The following is a 27,450-nucleotide window of genomic DNA, read 5'->3' as shown; positions in this document are numbered from 1 at the left end:
CCCCCCCCCCGTTGTTTGTTTCAGCCTGGATTTAGTTTCCCTCCTTTAACGCCCCCCCCCCTTCCGTTTGCGCTCTCAGCACAGAGTTCGTTGAGGCGAAGATCGAGGAGTTCCTGGTCAGCTTCGGCGAGCGTTTGTCGGGCCTGAGCGCGGAGGCCTTTAAGACCCAGGTGACGGCGCTCATCAAGCTGAAGGAGTGCGAGGACGCCCACCTGGGAGAGGAGGTGGACCGCAACTGGTTCGAGGTCGTCACACAGCAGTACGTCTTCAAGAGGCTCGACAAGGAGGTGAGACGCACCTGTTGATGTCTTCCTGTCTCGTCAGGTGTAGAAGCTCAGTCGCATCTGTTTAGAGCTGAAACCAGTAATTAATCATTCAGTCAAGAAAAAAAGTATTTTTAATGGTTTTGCTGTTTTATATAAGTCAATAGAATATATTTAGGTTTTCTAGCATTTCATAAACAAAATAATTGATTTACATTTTCTAATCTAATTTGATAGTAAAATATTTACCGTTGCATCACAAGCCGTGTTTCCAACAACGCTTTAGAAAAGGTTGAAGGAAACGGCAAAATTTAAAAAATTGTTCATTTAGCAAAAAGGTTTTTCTGTTTGCTTGAGGTGGTTTTTGTGGAAAAAGAGTAAATGTGCTAAACGGGGGATGGAAAAAGTAACTCACGACTGATCAGCTGTTTCTGCTGTCGGCGTCTTGCCCGGGCGTGCAGAGTTCTGCGCGCCTTCCCAGAATTTCCTGCACCTCGCGGCCAGTAACGCTCATTTGTGCTGAAAAAAAGAGTTATTATCTGTAGGTGCACGCAAAACTCTGCGTTACATGCGACTGGTTTTGTTCCTGGTTTGGAACCCAGAGGTCTTGTGGACGCATGTGATGACTAATACTGTAGAGCTGAAAGCAGAGTCTGGTTTTTATAGAAGTTCTCTGCACGTATAAAACCTCTTAAAGCCCCCCTGAAAAAACTGAACTGAAGACTCGTATCGTTCTCGCTCTGAAATCTTGAGTTGTTGAGGAAACGAGGGAGAGGAGCTGCTAGCTATTTCCTAACGCTACACAGCAAACTCCTCTCTCCAACTCTGACTCACGTTTCCAGCGGCGTCTTCCTGCAACAACTCAGAGCGAGAGTAGGCATTAGGCGAGACATCAGTGACAAAGAGAATTACCTTTTGAGGACGCCATTTTAGAAATGCGTTCACACCGTTTCAGCCTGAAGCATCTAAAAATGCTGAAGATTTCCTTTTATCACGACTCATTGAATTAATGATGTCATCTTTTTCTCTGAACTGGAGAATCAGAGAAAACCCAGTTCGTGTCCCTGCTGGACCCCGTTGGGTGGGCCAGGCCAGAGTTTGGTAAAACGTTTTCTGAACTTTGGAAGAAGCAACAAGCTGGATTAAAATTTCAGGTCTCTGGTTGTGGTTCGTGGTTTTCACCCATTGTGGTCTCTGTTGCAGATCGAGGCTCTGAAGCTCTTCACTCAGGCGGAGCTGGTCTCCTGGTTCCTGGAGCACAGAAACAACAGCAGGAAGCTCAGCATTCATGTAAGTGTGTTTTTAATTGGTGGACTAAAAATGCAGTCCGAGGAAAGAAAATACTTTTACAAGTTACAGAGAGCCTGAGTCGCTCCCATGGGACTTTATTTTGAAAAGACATGTACGGTAGTAGGGCTGAACGATTTGGGGCGGAAAAATCGAATTGCCATTTTTCTGCCAGATACTGTGATTATGATTCAATTTGTGATTTTTAAAATTTTTTTTTATTGAAGTTTTGCTAAAGTTCAATATTCACTGCCAGTCTATTTTTAACAGAAGCCATATCAAGCAGCACAGAGCAGAAGAACCAGGCAGGAAGTCAGACACTGAAGAGAACCTGGTTGATTTTCAAAATAAAACACCCTGTGCAGACTTCCGATCGTACATCAACTAAAAAAAGATCGCGATCGAAGCACAAAGAACAAGAACAGCTAAACAAATGAACAAAATCTGAGCGAGTCAGGCAGGTAGAACGCTCTTATTCTGTAACGTTAGCTCACACAGAGCTGGTGTCCGCAGTTGAAGCACACAAAATGACACGTTAATGACGTTAAATGCTCTGCTGCTGAAATGTGCGAGTCGACGCCGGACAAAACCGGGTCGGTTCAGCTGCCGCCATGATCCCAGTTTTGTTTTCCAGTTGTTGTAAAATGTACACGCTCTGTCCCCCGCTCTGATTGGTGAGTAGGACCGTAACAGGAGGCGCACAGCGTTTGTGATTGGCGAACAGATCTGCCACACAAGGACGACAACCGCATGAATTTATAACTGCGCTGTGTAGTTAACCTACATTTTAATCGCTGTCTTCACGATTTGCTAATTGCGATCTTTCAAATCACTACCTGGACATTTTTTTCCAGAATAAAGGTCCCATTGGCGGTCCACAGGAAGGGGAGGGGCTTAGGCTCTGTGCTAGTTTATCGCTTCTAACAATCTTTTTAACACGAGTTTGTTTGCCCGTTCAGGTGGTTGGTTTCGGGCCGGAGGAGAACGATCCGCCTGAACTGAGCGCCGCCTGCAGCCCTGCCTGCAGCCCCGACAGCCCTCCCTCCTCGGCGTACGGCGAAGTGAACGAGCTGACGTTCCTGCCGACCTCCTCGCCATCCCTGCAGGACGCCACGCTCATCACCGACATCAGAGCTTTCACCTCCTCCCTCCCGCTACACCCCTACCACAAAATCCTCAGCTAGGACGCTGCGGGCCGACAGGAAGTAACCAGGAGACGGGCAGCGTTGACGTGTGGTCAAAGAGGACAGACAGAAACTGAGGATGTGTTTGTTATTTTTGTTTTGTGGGTTTGTGTTTGTAATAATGCTGCATTCACATGCAATCGGGGAAAAAGTAAACCTGGCCCCGTGTTTGTCAAGCGTCTCATGGTCGTCCTGCTGAAACGCTCGCTTTGAAATAATAATCGGAAACGTTCATGGAACAAAGGCGTCATGTGTGCAGGCGCTGATATTCACTCCAGCTCAGACCAGAAGACCGTTACCAACGAGCTACTGGCATTCAGCCCTGTCCAATCACATCGTCCCACGCTACCTGTTATGCAACTCGCCTCAGGTGGGGGGGTGCAGCATTTTAATCCTGTAATGTTCAGTGTTGGGAAATACATGGTTACAATATCAACATCTCTCTTTGACAGTTCGAGGTGTTTGAAGTGTGGCTGTACGAGGTACTTATACACAGTCAGAGTATTACCTGCAGTAGACGGCGGTCGGTCAGCGCATCTTCCCTTCAGAGAAGCAGAGAGAAGAGAAACCAATATCACTTTAAATGTTCGCTATATTATGAATATATCAGTTATAACAGCAGTTTCCTTTGGAGCTACGTTTTCTAAGCCAGTGAACTTTCGAAACCTTGCTGTGCAACTTATCACGCCGCCGGAGATCAGCAGTTTGGGTCAGAAAGGGCCGTTGCAACATCAGACTGAAATCAAACTTCACTTTTCTATAGATTTAAAAGACGGCGCCTCCGTGCCGGCACGCATAAGTTTCTCCAAACTGTAAGAAAGAGACTTTGGATAAGAACCTCAAACAGCCCTACTTCAAAACTCAAGAACTATTGAAATAAATTAACTCACAATTGGTATTAAAAGCATGTTTTCTCCCATAGCTTCAGTCCTGATGTGTTCAGGGACAGTATTGAGAGTGTAGGTCATAATTCGGAATATGGTCAAGTGCAATATCCAAATCACAGGAGCGGCAATTTTTTTAATGTGTCCTAACATCTTGTTTCTAAAAGAAGAAGCTACAGAGAGATGCTTTGGCCAAAAAAATCTTCTCCAGACGAAGGGAACGTGCTTTTTTTTTTTGGTGCAATATGGTGTATAGAAACAAATCTTTGTTTTTATATTTGGTGAAAATTAACTGCTAAAAAATTACCATTCCCCTAAACGTCCGTCAAAAAACGTGTTACGATTTTATTTTCGCGCCTAAAATGCAAGAAAATAGATTTGAAGCGTAAAATCTTATTTTGGGTTGCAGTTACGTAACACGCGAGCCGTTACGCAGCTAAACTGAGTAAAATAAAAAAACAATAATTCTGGGGAAACGCCATCAGTTTCACAGCTGTTCCCGTTCTCTGGGAGGAGGACGTCGGTTTATGTGGAGAGAGCACAGTCTCTCAGTCAGTCAAATAATGATTACATTTACCCACAAACAAATCTTTTAAAACACTCATAATCATCAATATCTCCCACGCAGAGTGCACACATGACGCCTTCTAGCCCTAAAAAACCCAACACATTTCTCTGAGACGTCTGATCAACACGGCCACCGAGCTTCTTACAGATCCACGATGATCAATACTTGTTAGGAAACTGCTCAGCTCATATTTAAAGGTGGAATCTGACTGGTGGGAATTTGAGTTTGGGTCTGATATTTTTAAGGAAAATACGGCGAGCGTGAGGAATAATATGTTAATCGTTGATGCGAAAAGGCCAAACAGAAGTGAGTACAGAAAACTACAATCATGGCGGTCCTGATTGATTTAAAGGAGTCTGATTGTTATGAATTATTTCTGTGTGGCTTTTAACTGAGAAATAATGTGTATGATTATTCCCAGGTTAAGTGAATGCAGCGTGATGACTCAGGGCTCTGGTTTAAAATACAGTACTGACAGAAACAACAGTTCATGTAAAGAAGAATTAAATGTGTACTAACAGCATGTGGTGGCCAGTGATACAAAACTGAATGTACTGCAGTAGTTTGTGGAGGCTGGACTGTGTCGCCTACAGCATTTCATCGACAATTAAAAACTTCATTAAATGTTTCTGTCTTTAAATCATAATAAAACAAGATGTATCTCAAATTTTATGTTTTCAGTCACATTTTAGCAAAACCCCCTTCCCCCTCGTGCATCATGGGAATTCCGAGGGAGGGGCGTAGGCTGCGCAAGGGTTTATTTACGGCGTGAACTTCCTCTGGAAGCCTCTCAGAAGCGTTTCAGCAGCGCAGCCTGCCCCACGTTAACGACTTGTTTTTATTGTCCTTTTTGTGTTTCTACTACATTCTTCAAAGCGCTCCGTGGCTCGCTTTCGTTCCTCGTCTTGACAGGTGCGTCTAGCAGCTACCGAAGGGAGCATTTCAGAATAAGAGCGTTTTGCCGACACGTTTATATTTTGTTGATTTGGTGATTAGCGCTTGCTTTCTGTGCTTCTACTGTGGCTGCGATCAACTCCGGCAGCAGGGACGCAGACGGACTCAGTGGACTTTTGGAGCGAGTCCGGGGTCATGTAAACTTTAAATGTAGCAGGTGGGCCCCGTGATGAAGCTCCGCCCCCGAGCTAAAGCCATATTCAAGTTTATTTTAAAACGTTCACAGCGGGATCTAGTTATGCAACTCCTAACCTAGACTTGGCGTGTCTACAGTGTTTGTCTTGCAAATGTATACAAAGATCAGCACTAAATCTGCACACGTGGAAAGAGTAGAGAAACAAAAGTGGACATGCGTGATTTTCTGTATTCACCTTTGCCAGGAGGTCTCCTGTCTCCTCATCCTCACTTCAGCATCCTGGAGACGTGGTCTACTGTAAAGTGATAATGCAACTGTTTAAAAGATTCGACTCCTGTTAGAATCACCTTCTGAGCAACCAGCCTAAACAGGTATTTGTATTTACAGCAGCTCCCAACAGCAGACAGAGTAGATGGCATGCAAGCAAATTTCTTCTTTCAAATCCAGTGGAATAGAAATGTCACATCAAGCAGACGGCATGAGAAACTACTGAAAACTTACTTATCTGTCTGGCTGTTCTTGCACACAGGGAACAGAAGGATTTTCCTGTTGGGTGCACTGGAAGTAGAAAACATCTGATTAGTCTAAACTTTCATTTTTAAAAGAAAGAAGCATTTACAGTCGAAGATAAGAGGGAGAGGAGGAGAATAAAAGACAACAGGAAAAGGGAGAAGAAGAGCGGGAGTAAAATAAAGTGACTGCAGAACTGACCTTGGTTTAGACAGATTGTCAAACTGGACATTTTTCACTCGTCCTTCTTAGATGTCCTGTGATTGAGAACCGAAGCCCTCTGGAAGAGGAGGATAACCTCATCCAGAAGTTTGAATGTACTGCAGTAAATAGCTTACTGAATGTCTTATTATGTAGTGAATACATATTGGTGGTGCAGCAGCAATTTAAAAATGGGGCTAAATGTAGTATTTTGATTGCCTAATTGTGAACAGATTTGAACCTCACATAAACAAACCATTTGCCGGCTTTCTCTGTTACAGCCTCTAATGCTGTTTCCAATCCATTGGATTATGTAGTTTGTCACATCCGTGTGCTGTTTATGAACCGTACACAAGGTGACAGCACTGCAGCTAACAAAATGGGAGTCCACCAACTACAAAAAAATAAAAACTTCCAACACAACATGCCAAACAAGAGTCAAATAGACATCAGGAAAAACACGGTCAATATGGGAAAGGCGTTTGAGTCACGGAGACCTCCGCTTTGTTTTGAATATAACAGGGTTTCTGCAGGTTTCACCTTTTTAAGGCCACAATGAATGAAATTTAAGACCTATATCACGACAAAAAAAAAAAATGTACAAAGGAAATGCGGTCACAAAATTACTTGTAGAGTAAATAAATGTATTCAAATTAGGGTTGGGTGATGTCTACAGAATTGGCATTAAACCATAGACTGTATATTAGAAGCGGACGTAGTCACCCGTTTGTTTGTGGACTGCCATTTTAATGCCTCGAGTTTGGCCGATAGGGCGCTAGTTTTTGCAACCAGGAAGTGCCCAGAAGTGATGTTAACAGCCGTGTGCAGAGCTAGCTAGCTTGCTTAGCTAGGTGCATCTGTAATTCACGTTAACTGCCATTTTAACAGGGCTGATAAACCTGTTGTTCGCTAGACAAAGTTAAAACTAAATGTGCTCACCAGAGAAAGTGAACAGCCGACTCCTGATAAGCATTTTCAACGGCGCTGGTTAAATTTACACAGTGCCGTGGGGACTCTTTCTGGTCTATGTTCCTCTAAATGGGACCATAATTTACTAAATGAACATCATGCTGTGTTGAAGAAGACTTGAAACTAGCGACTGAGACCATAAACTCATCAGGAAAGTGTTTACTGAGGGAATAAATCAGCTGAGAAATAATGTAAGTTCTAATGGAGTTGGACTTCTTTTTGCAACCAGAAGAGTCGCCCCCTGCTGGCCGTCCAATAGAATGCAGGTTTCAGGGACTTCCGTGTTCGCATCAGATCGGTGACTGGAAGCTCCCCGCTTGCATTGGACGACGTCAACAATGAAACTTCGGGATGTACGATGACATTGATAAGCTACGTAATTACCAAGCTGGCATGATGTGCACCTGCTGCCGTTAAAAAGGATCACAGGTGGAAATATCAAGAAAAAAAGACGAGTTCTGTGTTTTCTCAGCGACTTTATAGAGAGGCGGGGAAAGCCGGTGTGTTTGCATTGAGAGACCAGAGGTAAAGGTGTGAGTGCAGAGAGAAGTCGAGGCAGAGCAGATACATTTACAACTAACAAAAGCTAAACATGCTAAATAAGTCTACTGGGTTTGAATTATAACCATTAGATCATGTGGTTAGTTTTGATGCTCTCCACAATGAGTTTAAGTTCATTGTGCTGCAACAAGCAGCTTTGAGCCTCTTTTACTCTCTCTCTTCATGCAGGCCTTCATTTCAGCCTCTGTCTGAAACAAGCTGTAGATGCTCCTGTCTCTTTAAGGCCCCCCACTGTCTTCTGATTGGCCAAGACCTGAAACATGTTACCAGGCTGTTGTTGTTGTTGCTGGGCGGAACAGGCAGACTGAGCGTTGCCGTGCCGTTAGTGTGGGAGCACATGACCATATATGGAACAGCGGCTCCGTATTACGTAGAACGGAGCCGCTGGTAGAAAAATAAGTTGAAAACAGAGCGTTCAGAACAGGAGGAAATCTGAGGTTTTTGCTCACAGGGATTTCTTAGAAATACTTTAACCTCATTATTTGAAGCTTTGGTCATGTTTAACATGAACATCCAACATTATAACATTGTAGATAAGTCATAAAATTTGAAAAAAAGCAAAATAGGTCTCCTTTAAAAGGACTAGTTTGCATCTCTAATTTGATTTAACGTTGCTAACCTCAGCTCCTCGGTGGTTTCTTTTTAATGTAATTTAACTATCAAGATGTACAGTACTGTCCAGGGGCAGTATTACAGAAAGTTCCTATCTTAAGTGTTTTAAGTTAAGAGGATTTTTCTCAATTTGGTATTACAGAAGCATGGGCGTAAATCTGGCCAACACCACAAATTAATAGTTGTTTAAGTGCGACTTAAGGTCATAGGTTCACCACGCGGCCATATTATCCAAAATAACTAGTGTCTTTTAGGCTACATAGTAATTTAGGCTTATTCTGGGATAGAGGATGTATCTTATATACACACACACACACACATATATATTTTAGATATTTAACAGGAGCAGGCCAACTGATCTGCCACTTATCATAATGCGCAAAAGCCAACACAACCGTAGATCTACGGTATCAACCTAATATCGGTTCACATACAGGATTATCGCTGTAGTAAGAGATGCAGATTAGTTTTCCTGGCTGATTCCAGTTACTGATTTTTTAAAATGCCAATGCCGATTTCTAACAGCATACACAAACTATTTATTGGAAAAATCTATTTTTATTAGGATCCCCATCAGCACCAGTAGCCTATAAATGTTAGCTATTCTCTGGGGTCCATTCAATTGTACGGTCATAATGAAACACTGATTATATAATAACATTAGCATTTTCACTGGAAGGAGCTGAAAATAAATTGCACACCATTTTAATTCTTCTTAATTCTCCAATTTATTTTTGTGTTTAATCACAAACTACATTAACCTGCTAACCTTGCTTTTCCCCTCAGACACAGAAGCACACACCTGAACCTGTCTGTCCATCTCTATCTGTCGGCTATGACATTATTTGTCAGCAGTTTTATTTAAAAGAACTGGCGTTTGGTATCTTTTCACCCACGATTCCATTTCCCGAGCAGCAGAGGCTTATTGTTAATTACCGATCGAGACCACTGTGGTATGAATGACATTGTCAGCAACAGCTGTGTTCAGCGTTGCTTTACAATATCCACAGCGTCTCTTTCTGTGTGTTTCTCCACAGATGTAAATAATGAGTGTAAATGAGCATTAGAGGCAGCGTTACATGGACGTTGGAAGAATTAAGACCTGATTAAAATTATTACTATTATAATAATTTTGTTTTTTTTATTTAAGGCCTTAAATTTTGACTTTGAAATTTAAGACTTTTTAAGACCCTGTGGAAACCCTGTATAAAAACCGACAGAGTTGGCTTTCATCCAGTTGGACAGGTAAACTAACATTACTGCAAAGCATGTGAAAAATGTGATTTTGTATTTTAATTGGCTCAAGTTAGATAATGTTAGCTTGCAGGCTAACGCCGACAAGTTGCTAACGTTATCCCTTATGATACTATAGTTTTATAGCTCTGCCAGATCTGCCTCTGAGCCAAGAACACTGAAGTAACAGAACCTGAATATGTCTGAAAAGCCACAGCCTGCATGCAGGTGTTTCTGCGTTTATTGCAGGATTTCTGTATCACAGCGGTTGTGTTTCGGATTATGCTCGCTCATGAGTTCAAGCGAGCACGCGTACGAGCACACGCCTGGTTGCAATCTTAGAGCCACACCACTAGTGGCACAGAAAACTCCATAATGTCCCTTCAACATTGTACATGAGACATAAATGTGGAAAAGCAGAATAGGTCTCCTTTAATATGTTTCAGTGCAAAACAGAACAACTTCTAAAAACAGGTCTAATACAATCCAAAACAGTCAAGAGTTGCCAAAAACACGAAGTTAATTAAATAAATCAACCCCAAAATCTCAAAAACAAAACAAGTGTGATGGGCTGGCCAAAATGAACAAAAGAAAGGGAAGCCCTCCAGACCAGCCCAAAAAGGGCCGTAGGATCGGGAGTCTTCCCCTCTACCCTAAACCAACCTTAAACTGAACCTAACCAAACCGAAATAAAGCCAAAAAAACAGGACTACCAGACCCATCAGAACAAAAATAAAAAATCAGAGACAGACAGACAAGAAACAAGAGTCTACAAAAAACACAGGTCACAAACAAACTGCTGCTGCCGTGACTGGAAGATAAACAAGGTTGTTTATTCATCATTATATAACAAGGTTGAATAACGAAAAGAAAGTCTGTAGTCCCCTCATGCAGACAGAACTTAAAAAGAATATATTAATATAGAGCAGGGGTATTCAATTAGAATTCAAAGAGGTCCAGTTAGAGTTAGACTGTCAATCAAATATTTCAGTTTTCACATCAAACTGGAGGGATAATAAATAATAACTATTCAAATAATAAATTCTAAATTTAAGTAAACTAATTTTATCAGGGCCTAATTTTTAGAAAAAATGTAATAAAAAGTGTAGCTTGAAGTGATGCTCCGTACTTGTATAGCGCCTTTCTAGTCTTTTCGACCACTCAAAGCGCTTTTACACTACACTACTGCATTCACCAGTCACACACATTCATACACTAGTATAAGCCTAAGTACTAGCATTTACACTCATTCATACACTGGCTGGAACAGCCGCCAGGGGCAAATCGGGGTTCAGTATCTTGCCCACTTCGACACGCAAGGGATTGAACCGCCGACCTTCCGATTAACGGCCAACCCGCTCTAACTCCTGAGCCACAGCCGCCCCTGTGATGAAGTGATGAAGTGATGAAGTTTCCCGGTCCGCTAAACCAGTACAGTAAATGCTAGAAAAGCTGCGCGGGTTAAAATAGAAACGCTCCGTCACGAGGTGGTAAGTTTCAATAATAAATCGGCTGTAGGTCGGCGGTCCAGAGAGGACAGTGGCTGGGTCAGGACCGCGATCCGCCTATTAGTGACCTCTGATATAGAGTATTAATATATGGTAACATAAAATAAATAAAATAAAACCAAAGACTTTATACAGACGTGTCCACCCAAAATGATTCACAGTGCATTTTCTGAAATTTGATTTTGGGGAGAATGTAAACAGCAGCAACAAGATGATTATCTGGTTTCATCTTTACATAAAAAAGTCCATCTTTGACTGAGTGTAAACACCAAGCATCATCAATGTAAAACACGCCTCCTCTCATCTTACAAAAGTCTTTTACTGACGTCTCGGTACTTGGACCACCCGCCGGGTGTTTGATCCGGGATGTTGATGGACCAGGTCTCTGGACACAACAGTCTCTGATTTCCGTCGCTTAGTCAACATGAGTCCCATTTTGTCCAGACCGGACCTTTAGGAGCAGCCTTAAGTCAAAGCGGGGCCAACACTCTCCCGGCTCTTTTTCTTTTACTCTGAGCGATCACTGCACCCGCTAAGGTACTTTGTCCGGTTGTTAGGGCTGGCGGATCTTGGTCTGCTTGTCTTTAATCCAAAAAACCTGTCTTCCTTATCCAGTGACAAAGCCGGAAAAAAATTATAGTCTAAGTTTGAAGAAGCAAACTGGCTGCTGCATCTAAAACCGCTGCCAGTTTCCATCGCATAGACGATGGGACCAAGGTTCCCTTCCCCTTCTTTATTATTACTGTCGCAAAATGTGCAATTTGATGGCGCAGTTGGAGAAAGAAAGAGAGAGAAAATAGCGAGGGACAAAGAAGAGACAGACCAGAGAAAATAGAGAGAGAAGTGTTCAAAGTATGGGATTATTTTAAGCTAAAAGAAAACAACAGCTCTGTAAAATAGAACTAACCTACAGCACAACGGCAACGCTTCAGCATCTGAGCAGGAGGCATCCGGTCTATCTTACGCATCGAGTCCACGGAGTGGACCTCAAACAAATTAACAGTAACTTTAGCATTTAACGTAAATCATGATTGCTAGTTGAGACAAAGGCTCGCAAAGGTAAGGAACAATTCTTAGTTGTAAATGTGTTTATTGTCCTCCAACTGGTTAGTTGGTGAGTTTGGGTTGGAACGTACAGATAAGAGTTACACAGCTCGTCCCGGTAACAGGGGCGCCAAATACGGTTGAGATATATATATCGTCTACGGAAATATCTTAATTGTTGTTTTAATGATGTAACACATAAACGAGTAGGCTATGACACTCACTCCTCAGTCGCTTTGTCATGCATGCAGTACACAAGTGCTGGAGTTATACAAGCAATAGCTGCCAAAAAATTCCTGACATAAGTTTGAGAAGACGGATGTTGTTTAAAAGACGTCAATCTGCAAACTGTGTCGCTAATTGGTTGCAGTAAAAGACCACAAACTAACTACCGCACAGAACATCACGAAAATGAAAAGCTTCGGGAGTCAGCTGCGATGTAAAAATAGTTTCATCCAGGTTAAATTTTTGTAATTCACTTCGTACAGGATTGAACCAAAAATCTATCTCACGGCTTCAGCGGGTAGAAGATGCAGCAGCTGCTCGGCTTTTAACAAACACTAGAAGTTCACATCAGTTTTGTTTTAGCATCTCTCCACTGATTACCTTTTTTTAAAGCATGATATTAATTTCTACTGAATTGTTCCATTTCCAACTAATTGTTTATTATTTTTTCTGTCATCCCTGTTGTATGACGCTCTTTTTATTTTTATCTATGTATCATTTATATTGCTTGACTTTATGTCTCGGTGTATGGCCTCTGTGCTGTAATGCTTAAATCTATTGTAAAGTGAGTATGTAGCCTACACGAATTAGCAGTTAAATTAGTTTCAGTACAAAATCGTAAAGCTGTCTGTATTAACAAAACTTGTTGATGTTCAGGTCCAATAGGTCGACGCTAGACAATGATGGAGGAAGAAAGGACCATTTCTTGGGGAGAGGCCTGTGACCTCCAAAAAAAATAAATTTAATAGCTATCATTAGCGACAGCAGCATGGTTTCCTAAATCACCATATTTGAAGCCCTGTCCTCAAAAGTTGCCCTGAGACAGGGATCTGTAATCAGGGGATACAGCGTGGGAGGCGAGTCACTTTGGAGCAGGTAGGCTAACATTGCATTAATACCATTGATGTCAGCTTCTGCTCGAGGCCAATCGATAACTTTGAAGGGGTTTTACAAAATATGGTTTATTTTACTGTGAAAAAGAAGCTTAGAAGTGTAAATTATCAGAAAATAATCCACTTAATCTAATGATAATAATATATATAGATATCATAATAATAATAATAATAATAATAATAATGTTTATTTGCCTTGATATTTATTTCCTTGACTGGCAGTGTAATATTGATGTAATGTAACGGTTCAATGTGCTCGGTATAGGTTTTCATTTGACAGCACTACAATTGGTTATGGGAGCAAAGAAATAATATAAATAAATAAGATACTTTTGTTATTTTCTATAGGACAAAACAAGGATCACCCTAAATCTGTGGAGGGAGGCCGCCGCTGTTATTAAAAGCCAGTTAGAGAGGTCTGGGTTGCACAGCAACAGGTGCCTTTTAGGGGCAGATGTGCATTTCGGCGGTACATGCCAAGCAAGCCAGTGAAGTATATGTGTGACCTGCAATGTCGCCACTTCGTACCAGAGATGGGGACTCGAGTTAGAGACTCGGAATCAAGTTCAACTTAACGCACACAGTGACTTCAGACTCGACTTGAGACTCGAGGTGCGGGACTCGTGAACAATGTTTATTTTTAGGAAACGTCTGATGAGCTTGCTGTTATTCCCTCCCTCTGTTACCTTTAACCTGCCTACGTAACACGTTGTATCAGCTGAGCCCGGATACGCATGAGAGACAACAAACAGCGGCAGCTGCTGAGCCATTCATCATAAACTTTGGATTTAAAACTTCATACATCAAGGCCCAAACAAAGAAGCGCTGAATGCAAAATAGGTTAGGAACTTGAGGTTAGTGAACACGTTTAGCTCAGCATTGGCCATCTAACGTTAGCTTGCTGCTTGCTTCAGCTACGACCTACAGGAGGTTAACTCTTACTGTCGTTTGTTATGAAAAGATGAATGAGCGTTTGTTTACTTGCCAAACTTGCCGCTGGCTGCCATCACGTTAATTATTACCGTTGGCTAGAAAGAGGTTACAGCGTTATTGTTGATCATGTAACCTTACAGTTTGATTTAGTTATAACGTTACACTTGTTTGAGAGTCTGGAGGATGTGTTGACTTACAGTAGTTTGTAAGCCGTCATTGATTGCACTGCACATTACACGGTTGTGCTCTGTAAGTTAAAAACACCTGGATTGAATGCAGTAGGTGATACAACATTTGTAATAACCACGAGAGACTTGACTTGGACTCTAGCTCAAAGACTTGTGAGCACCTCTGGTTTGTATGTATGCAAAAGGCCGATTTACACCAGCAAACGAAGAGCCTAAGTCACACGCTTCTGCTTCCGGCCCATGGAACTTTATTTCGGAAAAAATATGTACGGTAGCCAATGTAGTTGAATTTAAAATATAATTTTGCAGGTCAAGAAAGTCGCAGTTTGTCATAGAACAGTAAAGTTACATGTAATTTTGTGTGAAACCGTTCAATGAACTACATCTTTTGTCTCGCACAATATACATCGGCAAAATGTTTGCGCGGTGATGCTACCTAACGTTAATTGCTTTCTTGCTGCTTGCTAGATAACTTAGTGATGTTCCACGCAGAAATATATCTCACCTGATGTGTTTAATCCAACGACTCCTGGTCCTTTTATCACATCATCCTCTCATGTAAGTCTTTTGATGTTAGCTTCAGTAACGTTAGCTTGAGTCATTGACAGAAACAGTTACGACATCACATACGTGACTTTTGGGTTTGTGCTCTTTGTAATTATGAATTTTCAGTCTTAGACCTCAAACTGCAACTTTCTTGACTCTAAAATTTATCTTTTAAATTGACATACACATATGTGTAATTCAGGGAACAATTTAAACGGGATCAAAATATTTGTTGTCCTTTGCCGTTGACTACTGTACAATATTTTTCCGAAATAAAGTCCCATGGTGGTCGACCGGAAGGGGAGGGACTTAGGCTCCCTATTAGAAAAGAAAAACATTCTCTCAGAATATATTTTCAATAAGCTAAAATCAAAGTAAAGATCAACATTGAAATACGTGGGATCATTAACTGATAACTCAGCATTTTCTTTGAATAATGTTTTTGCTTGATCAGTCTGTGAATTTGTTCTGTTTGGTTCACTCTTGCACACACTATTTTGTTTTGCTAGATTGTAGGTTGGCATTGGCTATTTAGCAAAATGTGATGTTAAAGAGAAAAGTGTTTAGAGACCATACTGTGCGTTTGTGTGTCTGTCTGGTGCTCTGATGATCACTGTGTGGTAATATACTAGAGTTAAAGTACCATCTAAATGACTGAGTTCAACTTTCCAAGAAAGAAACCCCTCAACAGCCAGAAGTCCCCTTTTTGTTGGTACAAAGATATCAAACGTGTGAATGTACCTTTTCAGTAAGTGCACTAGAAGGATTAGCTCATCAAAAAACCTGGACGATATTTTCTATTGACACTGCAGCATAAAATCACATTTGTACTACAAAATATAATAAACACAATCAATATGTGATTGTAACGTGAACACAAACGTGAGCGTTTTCCGATGGCTGCCGCAGCGCAACAAAGACTTTCTAAAGCCATCAAAAGACCTCTGTTTTTAATCACAAACTGGCATCTTTCTAACCGTTATCACATCTGTGTGTTTATTACTATGTGCGACACATCCACGTATTGTTAGTAGTGAAAATAGCAACCAAGTCTACCTCCCAGCCAAGGAAAGCAAACACCTCCTGTACACAAGATTCCTGCACAATGTGCCATGCTACGCCACCCCCCCGGTAAAATACCGGCAGGCCAACACACTTGGCCCTTTCCCGGGACTTGTACACCCAACAGTGAATGTAGAAACAAATCCCGGTCCACTACCCGTGCACACAACCAGCCTGGTTCTCACTCAGCCAACTCAACATGTGCAGCTAACTCGGCTACCGCGTGATTTTAATATTAACTAGGATAAAAAGAAAGACCGGAAACATCACAAACAAACTGATCATTTTAATCTGGTTTACTTAATTGGAGTGCCAACCAGAATAACTAACCCCTCCAAAACAACAATAGATTACTGTTTACAAATAAACCTGAAAGAATTATTAAAACCTTCAACTTCTTAACTGGCCTGTCTGATCATTACACCAACTTCTTTGCAAGAAAATGAACTAAAACAATATTCCATAATCGTTCCTTCTCAAATTTATTTATTGCTTCGTCTCATCATGACTTAATCCCAAAAAGCAAACATCCAAATCTGGAAAAAGACTTTAAAGAGCTGGATTGGGCCGAATTTGTTTTAAGTGAAAATTGCTTCACATTCCACTCTAAAGGTCAAAGAAGTTATGACATCTTTTACTAGAAAGGCGAGGCAAAGGAGAATAAATTAAATGAATCTACCACGGTGTAATAAAGAATGCAGAGGGGTAATGAAGGGATCAATTACTTAAACTAGTCGCATGAAACGGGTCTGATTTGGGAAAGGCAACAATTTATTTATTTACCTTAGCAAGAAATAAAGTAATGCCGTTACGGTCAATGCCGGACGAGCTTTCGGTGGTGGGGCTGCCCCTCAGAAGAGGGAGGGTGTTTATTGTTTTCTTGAAGTTCATCTCTGGTGGCTAACATGGTGAGTACTGTTGTCAGGGTGTTTCATTGTCTAGTCTTAGTGCTGACAGCTTCCTCAGATTAGATAAGAGTGTCCTGCTGGGTCTAAACAGCCATTCTGTCTGACACTCATTTCTTACTTTGCTTTATGTTCAGAGCAAATCCTGGGTTGTTTTGCCTTTTCAAGTCACCTTGATGATACATAAAATTAGAGCCTAGAATCCACTTTCTATCAAGCCCAAGCACAGTTTAGCTGGCAGCTAATGGTTTTCAAAGCCATGGTTGCCAGTCCATTGTTTGTGAAATTTAAATGATTGTTGCTTTTAATTAAACCATCTCTTTTTAAGTCATTAAAACAATTTCATCCATTTTTTGGCATATTACTGAATGGGCCCATTGTTTTGGAAGTAGTAAGAAGACTATAAGTGTTTGTAGCAATCCTAAAATTTAGTTATGCAATTTAATAAATTTATGAGAATTGATACCCAGTTATGAATTTTATTATTCATAAAATCAAACCAGATTCCTCGTTTCAGGGCAATTATATAATTATACAATTATTACTAGTGATCAGTTAGTTAATAATCACTCAATTATCTTAAATCAGTCAGTCAGTCTCATATCTAAAGGGTCAATTCTCTCGGCAGGGACGTAGAACTAGGCAACACACACAGCTCTTGATTATATTACAGTGAATTTATTCTCTAACTAATGTGATAAAAGATGGTTGGATACAGGGAACATAAACATTTGCTGAACAATGAGCCTGGAGGTTCGATTGTGGGAAGCATTTGACTCATACCGCCTAGAAGAGCTAATGAAAGTAAACTAATGCTGTGATTTTAGGAGTTAAAAAAGGAAAATATCTTGTCACAGAAGATGTGTTACTGCTTGCCAGCGGCCTGCTTGGCCTGTTGCTGGTCCCACGCTAGCTGCCCAATCCTGGCTTTTTGCTAGGGATTCTCCGGGGTTCTCCGTGTCTGATTGAAAACGCCTCCTCCGTCTGGCAATTCGGCAGTTTGCAGGTTTCCTTCGTTGTAGCTGGCGAGACCACGTGGCTTGGTCTGACCTCGGTGAAGTTGGCTCGACGAAAAAGGCTTAAAATGGAACTTGGTCGTTCCTGAATTAGTCCAGTGTAACTTAACGGACTGATAACTTTAACAAACAAAAGAAATAAAGAAAATAAAACAAACTGAAGGGCAGATCGATGTCTCGGCACTTCAGGTGTGTAGCTTCAGGCGAACAAAAGGCCTGTTTCGCTGGTCGACTCTGAGGGCGCTGCCTGGCGACGCACGCCATCGCGTGCCGAAGCGTCCAGTGAGCCGAGCAGCGGAGAGATCCAACAGCGAAGAGAAGAGAGACATGCGAGGTCGCGTGTCGCTATTTTGTTGCCTGGGGCGTGGTTCCCCAGGGGGCGTCTCAGGTTTCCCAAGGGACTGCCTCTCTAAACTTAATGTCTAAAAAGAAATCTATTTGCACGTATTCTAATCAAATATTTTCCACAATCGAACCTCAATGGTTGAACGGTTGTACTGTTCTAGGCATTTGGTAACAGGAAATAATTGTCACATTATTGGTCAGGATATTTATACATTTAACGGCATTTCCAACGAGGGCATGTAATACTTATTTCGTCCACTTGGGGGAGCTCAGGTTACATGAGGAAAGCTTAGATTAATCAAAGATCGTCTCTCCTTAGGAACCGGGGAATATTGTTGATTCATCCTTAAATTCAAGCTGGCGGTTAAGAGTATAGTAAAACATTCCTTTGTCATCATTTCTAAAGGAATTTTGTGGGAAAGTATTATGAACAAGCATTGATCACATCAGATGAAGGAGTGTCTTGCTGAAAATAAAACATTGCACAAGTAACTTTCTTTTCAGCACTAATATCAACAACGGATAGCAACAACAGTTAACATAACTACTCAAATAGAGGCAAACATATTCAGGTAACTAAAGATTTAATTAAACTTAATTAAATGCTTTGAGTCTTTGGAGACTGCACACCGTTGTTCACTACATGTTTTTCATAGATTTGATATGATAATTAAATGAAATTTAAGGAGATACTTGTATTTACTTGCAATATATCATTAATACCTCATAACATTTCCAAATACTGATATATATGTAACAAGATTGGGGTTTTGTACAGATCAAAGACTGCACCTGTTAATTATTGTTACTTACTGTTATACTGTAGTATTTTACTATTATTGTTGGCCTGTTTATGGAACGCGAGTGAATGCGTTTTCTTTTTGTATTTTTAAAATTTACTATTTACTAAGTGTGTTTGCTGTATATTGTGTAGTCTTTTATTAATGTGTGTTTTTGGTCAGGACCCCCTCAAAAACGAGATGGTACATCTCAACGAGTTAAAATTTGATTATAAAAATGAAAAAAATTTCTACAGTGGTCGTTGGTATTGTTTTATGATAGATGTATGTATTAGTTGTATAGTGGGTGTGCGTTGATGTCACTTCCCCTTCTGGAACACGCTGGACCGAGTGGCAAAACATCTGTTACCATGGCTGCATTGAGCAAACCAGGAGTAAAACAAGTGATTATTTTCTCAAATTAAAGGGAGTCAGACTCAACAGTGATTCTGACTGCTTACCAAGCTCCAGCTCTTTCCCATTTTAGATGCGTTTGTGTTTTAGCTTATTCAAGCTAACACTGCCGCTCGTCTTTCTGCCACTCAGTGAGCGTAACTGTGTTCTGTGACGTCACGCGCATACCCTCCATTGCATTTTCTGTGTGCGTGCCCAGATCCAGCTGTGCCTGTAGACCAGCTTTAAACACATGGCAAGGCTACGGAGGTGACCCTAATGGCTGCACACCAGAAGCTGGCAATGTTGGAGGAGGAGATTAAAGGCCAAACTGCAAAAGGCCAAGGAGCAGGTGGAAATGCTGCAGGCGTAGGTGAGCCATGCTTTGGATGGTAAGCGTTTGTGTTTAGTTGCGGTTTGCAGTGAGCGATGGAAGTTACACCATTGGCTGTTAAGTCTTTGAAAATGAATAAGAGTGTTTAAGTGAATTTTCTATTTCTCTTCTATTAATTTTTAAAGACCAACAGCCAATAGTGTAACTCCAAAATTCACTTAAACGCTTGTGAACTGTGATGGCACGGCTGTGGTAGGATTGGAACATTAATGCATTTATTGTGGTCCTGTCCAATGGTAGAAAGATTCTGGAGTCAGGTGATCGATGTATTACGGGTAATAATGAATGATCATATTCCACATTGTCCTGTGGCATGCATACTGGGAAAGAGAGTGGAAAATATTAATGCAATAATTACACAACATATTACATTAGCCTTTTTATCTGTGAAGAGGATAATTCTCATGAACTGGAAAATCTGTAAACCGGACTGTTTTAACAAATACAACTGGCTGAAAGACTTCCTGGACGTACTATTGATGGAGAATGCAGCCTCAAACCTTAAGGACTATGATAATGGGCTAGGGTGCAGGTTAACAGAATTATAACTTAAATTGGGGAAACTGCCTTGGTACTATAATTATTCCCGATGTCAATCTGTACAAAACCCTTGTAATGTCTTGTGCTTTTTGAAACGTATTTGTTTATGGCATAGTGTTGTTTCTGTCCTGCATCTTAAAAAATACGTCACAATAAACATGTCTATTCTTTTTTTATATGCAGACATGACTGACGCCGCCACACAGACTGAGGCAGGGAACCTTTAGGCCCCAAAACGTTTGTGTGTTCAAATTGTAGTTTCTTCGTGGATGTTCCTGTAGTTCTTTTTATAAATAAAACATTTTTATTGATCATCTGTTTATTGTGGTTGTCTGTTTGTTTCTTACGCTATGAATGTAGTTGTCATTTAGAAAGCTATAAGGAGGAAGGAAGATGGGAAGGAACAACCGTTGGGTGGCTAACAAATAAGCTCACGAAGTTACTGAGGAGCAACAACATTATTTATTTTGGCAAAATGTTTAATACAAGTGAATCCACCCAGGGCTTTACGGTAAGCTCCCCCCCAAGGAGAATGTGTGCTCCTGAATGAAAACATTTACGAGCACAATGAAATTTTCAACTAGGACTTTAAATAAAACAATTGTTTAAATATATTTATACTACGTGTGTGCTCCAGCAGGGGACTATGGAAGTGAAGACCCTGGTATCTGGAAGTTGGCCTGAAGTACTGAAACGTAGGTTTTGAAAATGTGACCCATTAATACACCAGCACCACACACACAACCTGAGCCACACTTTATGTAAACAGGTTTACTGAACAATATTTATAACTACTTCAGTAAAACAGACAGAAAACAGAACAAGAAAACATGTTTCTTTCAGGAGGTGACGGCTAGACGGAGCACATGTTTGCACCATGACATCCTGTCTAAGAACAAAACTTCATCTGTACACTGCAGAGACTCTATCCACAACCTGGAGGAGGAACTAGTATAAAATAAAGATTTTAAGTATAATATATTAGATAAAAAGTTTAATGTTCATTTAACAGTATACTGTTAGTGTTATTGCAGAAAATTGTCTTACATTTAATCTTAGTCTGTCCACATTTACTAGGGTTTAGGTCAGAGCTGTGAGATTGTTTTTGGCGTTTTCCCCGTCTTGTTGTTCCTCTCCTCTCCTGGAATGTTCATTAAAGGCCGAGAGAGGATCTCTGTTCCCCAAAACATAGAAACCTAGACTGTGTAAATGATGATGCATCCCTTTGCTCGGGGCCAGACGTCAGTGACTGTCTTAAGAAACAGAACCTCTGGTCTAGCTGATTTGTGTTGTAGTACTTCTGTTTATTCTCTTTTGTTAAAAAAATCTTCAAAGACAACGGTTTGTTGTTACTCAATTATTTGCTCAGCCCCTCACCAGGAATATAATTTCCACGACCGTTAGTACGTAAATATAGTAATTATAAGTTACTACACTGAACAAAATTATTTTTAAAAACAACACTTTTGTTTTTGCCCCCTTTCATCATGAGCTGAACTCAAACATCTAAGACTTTTGCTATGTAAATAAAAGGCCCATTTCTCTCAAATCTATCAAAATCTGTGTTAGTGAGCACTTCTCCTTTGCAGAGATGCAAAAGTGTCCTTTTATTGCGACCAGCCTAAGGCACACCTGTGCAATCCCCATGCTGTCTGATCAGCATCTTCACCTGTGAGGTGAAACTTGCTTCCCAGCCTCTTTGTTATTACATCAAGCTATAGAGCTGCAGCAGATCCACTAGAGCAGCTTCAACTGTCAAGTTTCATTCTGCAAGACATCTTTTTCTGCGAAAGGAGCAAAGTCCTGGAACTCGTTACAGAAACACCTTAAATTTGATGCTAACTTCACCACTTTGACAGAGACTTATCAAATCCTCTTTAGCAACAATTCAGCAACAAACTTGTACACGTCTAGTCTTCTGTATTTCCTATCAAATTTGTGTTTTGTTGAATGTTGTACTCCGTTCAGCACCTTTTTTACCTCACTGTTTTACTGCTCACAAAAGCCTTTTTAGGAACACTGATATTTCCATGGGATTTATTTGTCCCTATGAAAGAAAATAAAAATAAAAAATAAGGGAGTAGCGTTTGGCTGGAGCCAGTGCCTCAGTGTCTGGAGGATGCTCACCTCTTGTCGTCTCACTACATGTCCAGTGATGCACATTAGTGACGTGGTGGAGAATGTAGATCTCCTTAAGCCCGGCCACACTTTCTCCACATTGTGACCCTTAAGTAACATCTTCTTGACAGACCAGAAAACGCACCAAAAGGTCATATTATGTACGTTGGTGTTTTTGTCGACCTGCAACCCTAAATGATGGCAGTCAGTAGCGATCACAAATATCAGCACACCAAACTATTAAAGTCTTGACAGACATATCCTCAAACTAGGGATGAAACTGTATAAACCTTACATAACGATTACAGTGACCAAAATGGTCCAAACCAAAGTCCTTTTTTTGATACATTTTCAAACAATTTGATGCAACTCTGCGGCCGCACTGAAGGACTTGACAGACCTGCGTCCTGTCATCATCTATGTGGGCTGCATCTCCCTTTACTTGACTTGATTGGTTTAGTAAAAAGTTCAGCAGATATCAGCAGGATGAATGAATAAAAAAAGTGAACATATGCATATTTGCTACTATATTATTTTTATGGCATTACTACCTGCAGCACCAACTATACTGAAGGCTAGTCGCAATTAAACGTCCTCGTTCGAACATTAAAACGTCGCCGACAGGACAGCAAGCAAGAGAGACCAAAGAGATGGGTGGCGGTGTGCTTCTGTAGCGGCCGTCTGTTTGGAAGGTGAGCCGTCACAGGAGATTTATAATCGTGTCTTTATGTCAATGCATTTCTCCGTGCAGTTGTTTGTTTCCGGTTTATAGGGCAAACACCAAACTTCCTGTAAATGGTCTGGAAGTCCGAACCATCCAAAAAATGCTTTCACACCAGAAACAAACCGAGGTTCAGGTTGATCCGGACCGAGGATACCTCTTTTCGTCAGACAAAATTTCGTCTGTTTGGTCCGGACCGCGGTCCGTTTCACACCTGGAATTTTGCTTCGGACCAAACCGAAAAGTGCGAAAGTCTGGATCAAACCAGGTATGTGTGAAAGCCCCCTTAAATGTACTGAAACAAAACACAAACAAAAGATAAAATTGCCATTTTGTTTGTATAAACATAAAAATAAACAGCCAATACCTTTTGTAAACATATGAAAATCATCTAAGTGGCCATTATCAAGATTTTAAATTAAATAGGTAATGCAATGACCCCATGCACAATTACATGAAAACTAAAAGACTGATAGGTAACTGCAATGAGCCCAACGACTGACATAAATACAGAGGAGTCTGCAGCGTTTCTCCTGTTCTGACACTTTGAGAACTAATTTGACAACTGCTGGATTTAAATGAACAAGATATGCTGGTTGGTTGACTAAACAGGACCTTCGTATCCTGCAGTCTCCACACAAACCCAGCGGTTCATAATCCACTGCAGCCAGCACAGCTCGTTTGTTTTGTCCACACTTTGTTTAGCGCAAAGTAGAGTTTTCAGACCAGCGGGGTCACAGATCTCCAGAAATGGACCGCTCTCGTTGCCAGTGGTAAAAATGCAGCTGCAGGGATAGAAACATTGCTCTCCATCATTCCTCTGGCCAAAGGCTGTGAGGTCCAGGTGTAGTCTAGGCCATTAATGTTTTCTGTCTTAAGCTGTAGTTCAAATCGTTTTTGGTGGCTGGAAAAGTCTTTTGCCACAACCCCTCCTAGTGGCGCAAACAGAAGAGTCCTTGGATGGACACGATACTCTTTGTCCTGAGAGAGATTTAGTTCCTCGTCTGCAATATCATCACACTGTCATTCAAAGTTTTTTATTTTGAACTCTTCATCGTAGTCCGCATTTGAGTTTTCCTCCGTTGAGCTAACTCCCTTCTAACCGCTGCTATTCTGCAGCACTCAAACATGCGATAGGTTGTGATGATGCAGGTCTGAAAACCAGAACTGTTTTGCCATAAGAGCGATCACAGGTAAGGACCTGGGTGAACTGTATATCATCTGCCACAGTGCCTTTATTGCTGTACTGGTTAGCAGTCGCTGTCACTTCCTGCCGACATTGATCTGTCTGAGTTACTCTCACCGACGCTTTCCCTGCTGTACTTCTTTCTGATGCTGCTGCTGTCTAACAGATGCATGTTTGCCTGACCTATGAAAATAAAGAAGCTGGGGTTACGGTTAGTTAATCCTCCTCGTCTTTGGCTCAATGAAGGAGCCTCCAAATTCAATCATAACCTTAAAAAGATTAAAAACATTATTTTTTGCTTTCTTTCTTAATGCCAATACCATTAATAATTTGTTTCTGTAAATGTGTCATCCAAAGATGCAATAAATTAGTGCTCAGCGAAAACAATAGTTTTTGTGATATAGTACATTACTATAAAACAGATCTGGAACTGGCTTTGTGGCACAGTTGGAAAATCTCGACCTGCCGCTTTAGTATACCAGCAGGGGTCAGAGGCTGTATAACATACAATGTAAAAGCAAGCAGCAGGGAAGCAGGGTTTTACAAGGCGGTGACATACTGAGAAAAGCAAATAATTTAAATAAGGAAGTAAAATTTGTTGTTAGATGGCTCGTCTTATAAAGTATATTATTTAAAAATTTTAAAAAACAGGAGTTCTACATTTGTGTAAATAATATTTATGCAGCAAAATCAAGTTGTTTACAAGATATCCAGTATGTTAGTTTAATGCTTCAGTAAGTAAGAGTCTGTAATAAGAGACTTGAGGTGTACCAATCTTTTGTACATCTTTCTCAAGTTTCATCTCGAAAATCAGCTGGACCCGAACGTCAGACAATATCAAACTGGCCAAATTACAGAAGTATACTATAAAGTGGGACCATGTAACAGCGCTTAAAATTTACTTATGTATATAGAAATCTCAGAATTTATCAAAACTCATTCAATCAAATTTATATTTGTTGTCCTCTTATAACCACAACACTCCTATTTGAAAACAGTAAATATTTCTTCCTCAGTGGCAAGCAGTTATGCACGGCTTAAAACAACATTTTCTGTGCCTGAAATGCGTTCGGGGGTTACAACAAAGATGAAAAGGTAAGGGGCAAGAGCTTAACTCAGTGTTGAAAACTGATGGGGACATAGTGGCTCAGATTAGGGGTGTGACGATACACTTAACCTCTTGGTACTGGACCTGCTCGATACTGGGCAGGTGATCGATTTTCGCTGTTCTAGCTGTTTTCTGTCTTTATCAGCCTCTGCTGGCGACCTGCAGGAGCTGCACAGACCTGCAGGATATCAATCGATTCGTCAATGCAGGGTGTTCTGTTCTCAAGCTGTGGCCTGTAAAGCGTGGGAGTGCTTTTGGTTACAGGAATATTGCCTGTTTTTATCAATATTTCAATGTTTTGAAAGCTTTATGTTATTTGGAACGTGGTTGTGTGGAGAGAAATAATGTTTTGAAGATAACTCCCAATAAAAGTGAACATATAAACATGTAAATATGGCCGAAACATGGATATTCGCCTGGTGTATTTTAGAAAGATTGTTATACATCAGTTTCTTTTCATCAGATTTACAGTTACAGTTGTGTTCCAGGTGGATTAGAAGATATTCAGGTGCATTATAATCTACCTTATGATGGTTTTGATGGTTTATTGCATTAAAATAAAGCTTTTCACCAGGTGAAGATGAAAATATCACATTTTTCTGTATTGCATCTCCATGTAGTGTAATAGTAAAATAAATATGTTAATGTACAATGGATTTATATTCCTCAGCTTCTGACATTTCAAAGGAGACCAGAATTATGCATCTAGGCCTGATGGTTGAGGAGATATTACTGATTTATTTTGGGTTTGTAATTTTAGGTGTTTTGCACCTCCTCCTACGGACAACGCTGTATTTTGTCGTCATGTTTCTACAATAGCTGACAACTAACAAACAGAGCGCGTTTCGTCATCACGGCGTTCTTCTACTTGTATAATAATGTAAATAATAACAAAAAAACATTTTTAAAAAACAGGCAACACGCCTGCACGCACCTCAATAAGCAGTGGTTTACTTTTGTAGAAAACACAATTAGCCGTAAAGCAGCTTTGCTTTTATCACCCTTGGATTTAAATTATCTTTACTTTGAAAAGTCTTTCACACACACACACACACACACACACACACACATTAAGACTGGACACCATGTTCCATTTACAAATAAAGATTGATGAATGCGTGTTTTGTGTTATTGAGGAGAGAGAGACTGGCACAGGTTAGGTGTACTACGGTAACTATGGCAGGGGGTGATATTTTGGGATGGGGAAGAGAAACATTCAAAGATTTCGAGACGATTGAGGCAGTGCCAGTGAACCACCTGTTTGGACCGCGAACCATTCTGGTCATTCATTCAGTTAGTGAAGAAATTGCTGCACGTGATCTTTTTTGCACCAAAGCAAGCTTTGAAGCGGTGGTTCTATGTTCGGGGTTAGAAGCACGTATCGAAGCTTCGGTTTCGCGCTGCCATCACTTGTTAGGGCATTTATTTAATCCTAGAAATGTAATGCTTTTCAGGACTTATTTTTAGAATGTAAAATTTAAGACTTTAATACTTTTAAGACCCGGCGGGTACCCTGATGCAAGCATACCTGATTGAGTACTGCATACCTGGGTCGCTCAGCAAGGACACTGCTGTATCCAGCCTTGATTTGGCCGTCGTACGGACAAAATCTGTAATGGTTGCATCCTATATCAGTCTTCAACTCCTTCCAGGGGCCAGGTCCATTCAATTTTCTAACTTTGGTCCAGCCTTGGACCATATGGTCTCCTTGCGGCCTCCTGCCCACGTGTCTCTGATTACTGTGAAACATCAATGACAGTCAGTTACTTGTGACATACATAATTTAAGGTGTGCTTTGTGGAGGTTTACTCACTCGTGTTTGCATCCTGTGGATCTTCCTATGGATGGTGGGTCCAAAGGATGGAGGGGGGGGTGCCACGTTGCTGTTTTGGGCTGTGCCCGGCCGGGCTCCGTGGCAAACCCAGCCACCAGGCGAGCCCTCCCTCTGGGCCCTGCTCCAGACGGGGGCCCCGGGCTTCCTCTGGGCAGGGTCTGTCCTCCTCTTCCTCGATTTTTCATAAGGGGCTTTATGAACCATTCTCAGTCTGGCCCCTCACCTGGAACCACTTTGCCATGGGAGACCCTACCAGGAGCCCTAGGCTCCAGACAACACAGCCTCCAGGCTCACAGGGGCACGCAAACCTCTCCACCACGGTAAGGTGATGGTTCCCGGAGAGGTACCGC

The 27,450-nt window shown here is 41.1% G+C and overlaps 2 protein-coding genes across 6 annotated transcripts in view; one reads left to right on the top strand and one right to left on the bottom strand.

Annotated features, from left to right (window-relative positions):
- Nucleotides 1-4,853, top strand: part of LOC119900204 (nardilysin-like) — a 46,322-nt gene extending 41,469 nt beyond the window's left edge. Inside the window, exons 29-31 of the mRNA XM_038714960.1 lie at nucleotides 80-287; nucleotides 1,467-1,553; nucleotides 2,510-4,853. Of these exons, the coding sequence (XP_038570888.1) occupies nucleotides 80-287; nucleotides 1,467-1,553; nucleotides 2,510-2,734 (520 nt within the window). The 3' untranslated portion in view covers nucleotides 2,735-4,853. The remainder of the gene's footprint in view (nucleotides 1-79; nucleotides 288-1,466; nucleotides 1,554-2,509) is intronic.
- Nucleotides 213-27,450, bottom strand: LOC119900205. Of its 5 annotated transcripts, none has more exons than XM_038714961.1 (8): nucleotides 27,080-27,450; nucleotides 26,814-27,005; nucleotides 5,778-5,834; nucleotides 5,512-5,571; nucleotides 3,243-3,276; nucleotides 1,176-1,514; nucleotides 679-782; nucleotides 213-354 (listed from the first exon to the last, which is right to left on the bottom strand). In XM_038714961.1, exons 1-6 carry the CDS (start codon nucleotides 27,283-27,285, stop codon nucleotides 1,215-1,217), a joined length of 849 nt encoding a protein of 282 aa, XP_038570889.1. In that variant the 5' UTR covers nucleotides 27,286-27,450; the 3' UTR covers nucleotides 213-354; nucleotides 679-782; nucleotides 1,176-1,214. The 5 variants fall into 5 exon arrangements, with proteins under 5 accessions (XP_038570889.1, XP_038570891.1, XP_038570892.1 ...); XM_038714963.1 differs by having other exon boundaries at nucleotides 1,446-1,514; XM_038714964.1 differs by lacking the exon at nucleotides 1,176-1,514.

Source organism: Micropterus salmoides, unplaced genomic scaffold (assembly GCF_014851395.1).
Source record: "Micropterus salmoides isolate LMB-PRFRI ecotype aquatic unplaced genomic scaffold, ASM1485139v1 Ms_hic_scaffold_13, whole genome shotgun sequence".
Taxonomy (NCBI): Eukaryota; Metazoa; Chordata; class Actinopteri; order Centrarchiformes; family Centrarchidae; genus Micropterus; species Micropterus salmoides.
Note: the sequence above shows the minus strand (reverse complement) of the source record. Positions and strands in the feature narration are given on the sequence as shown.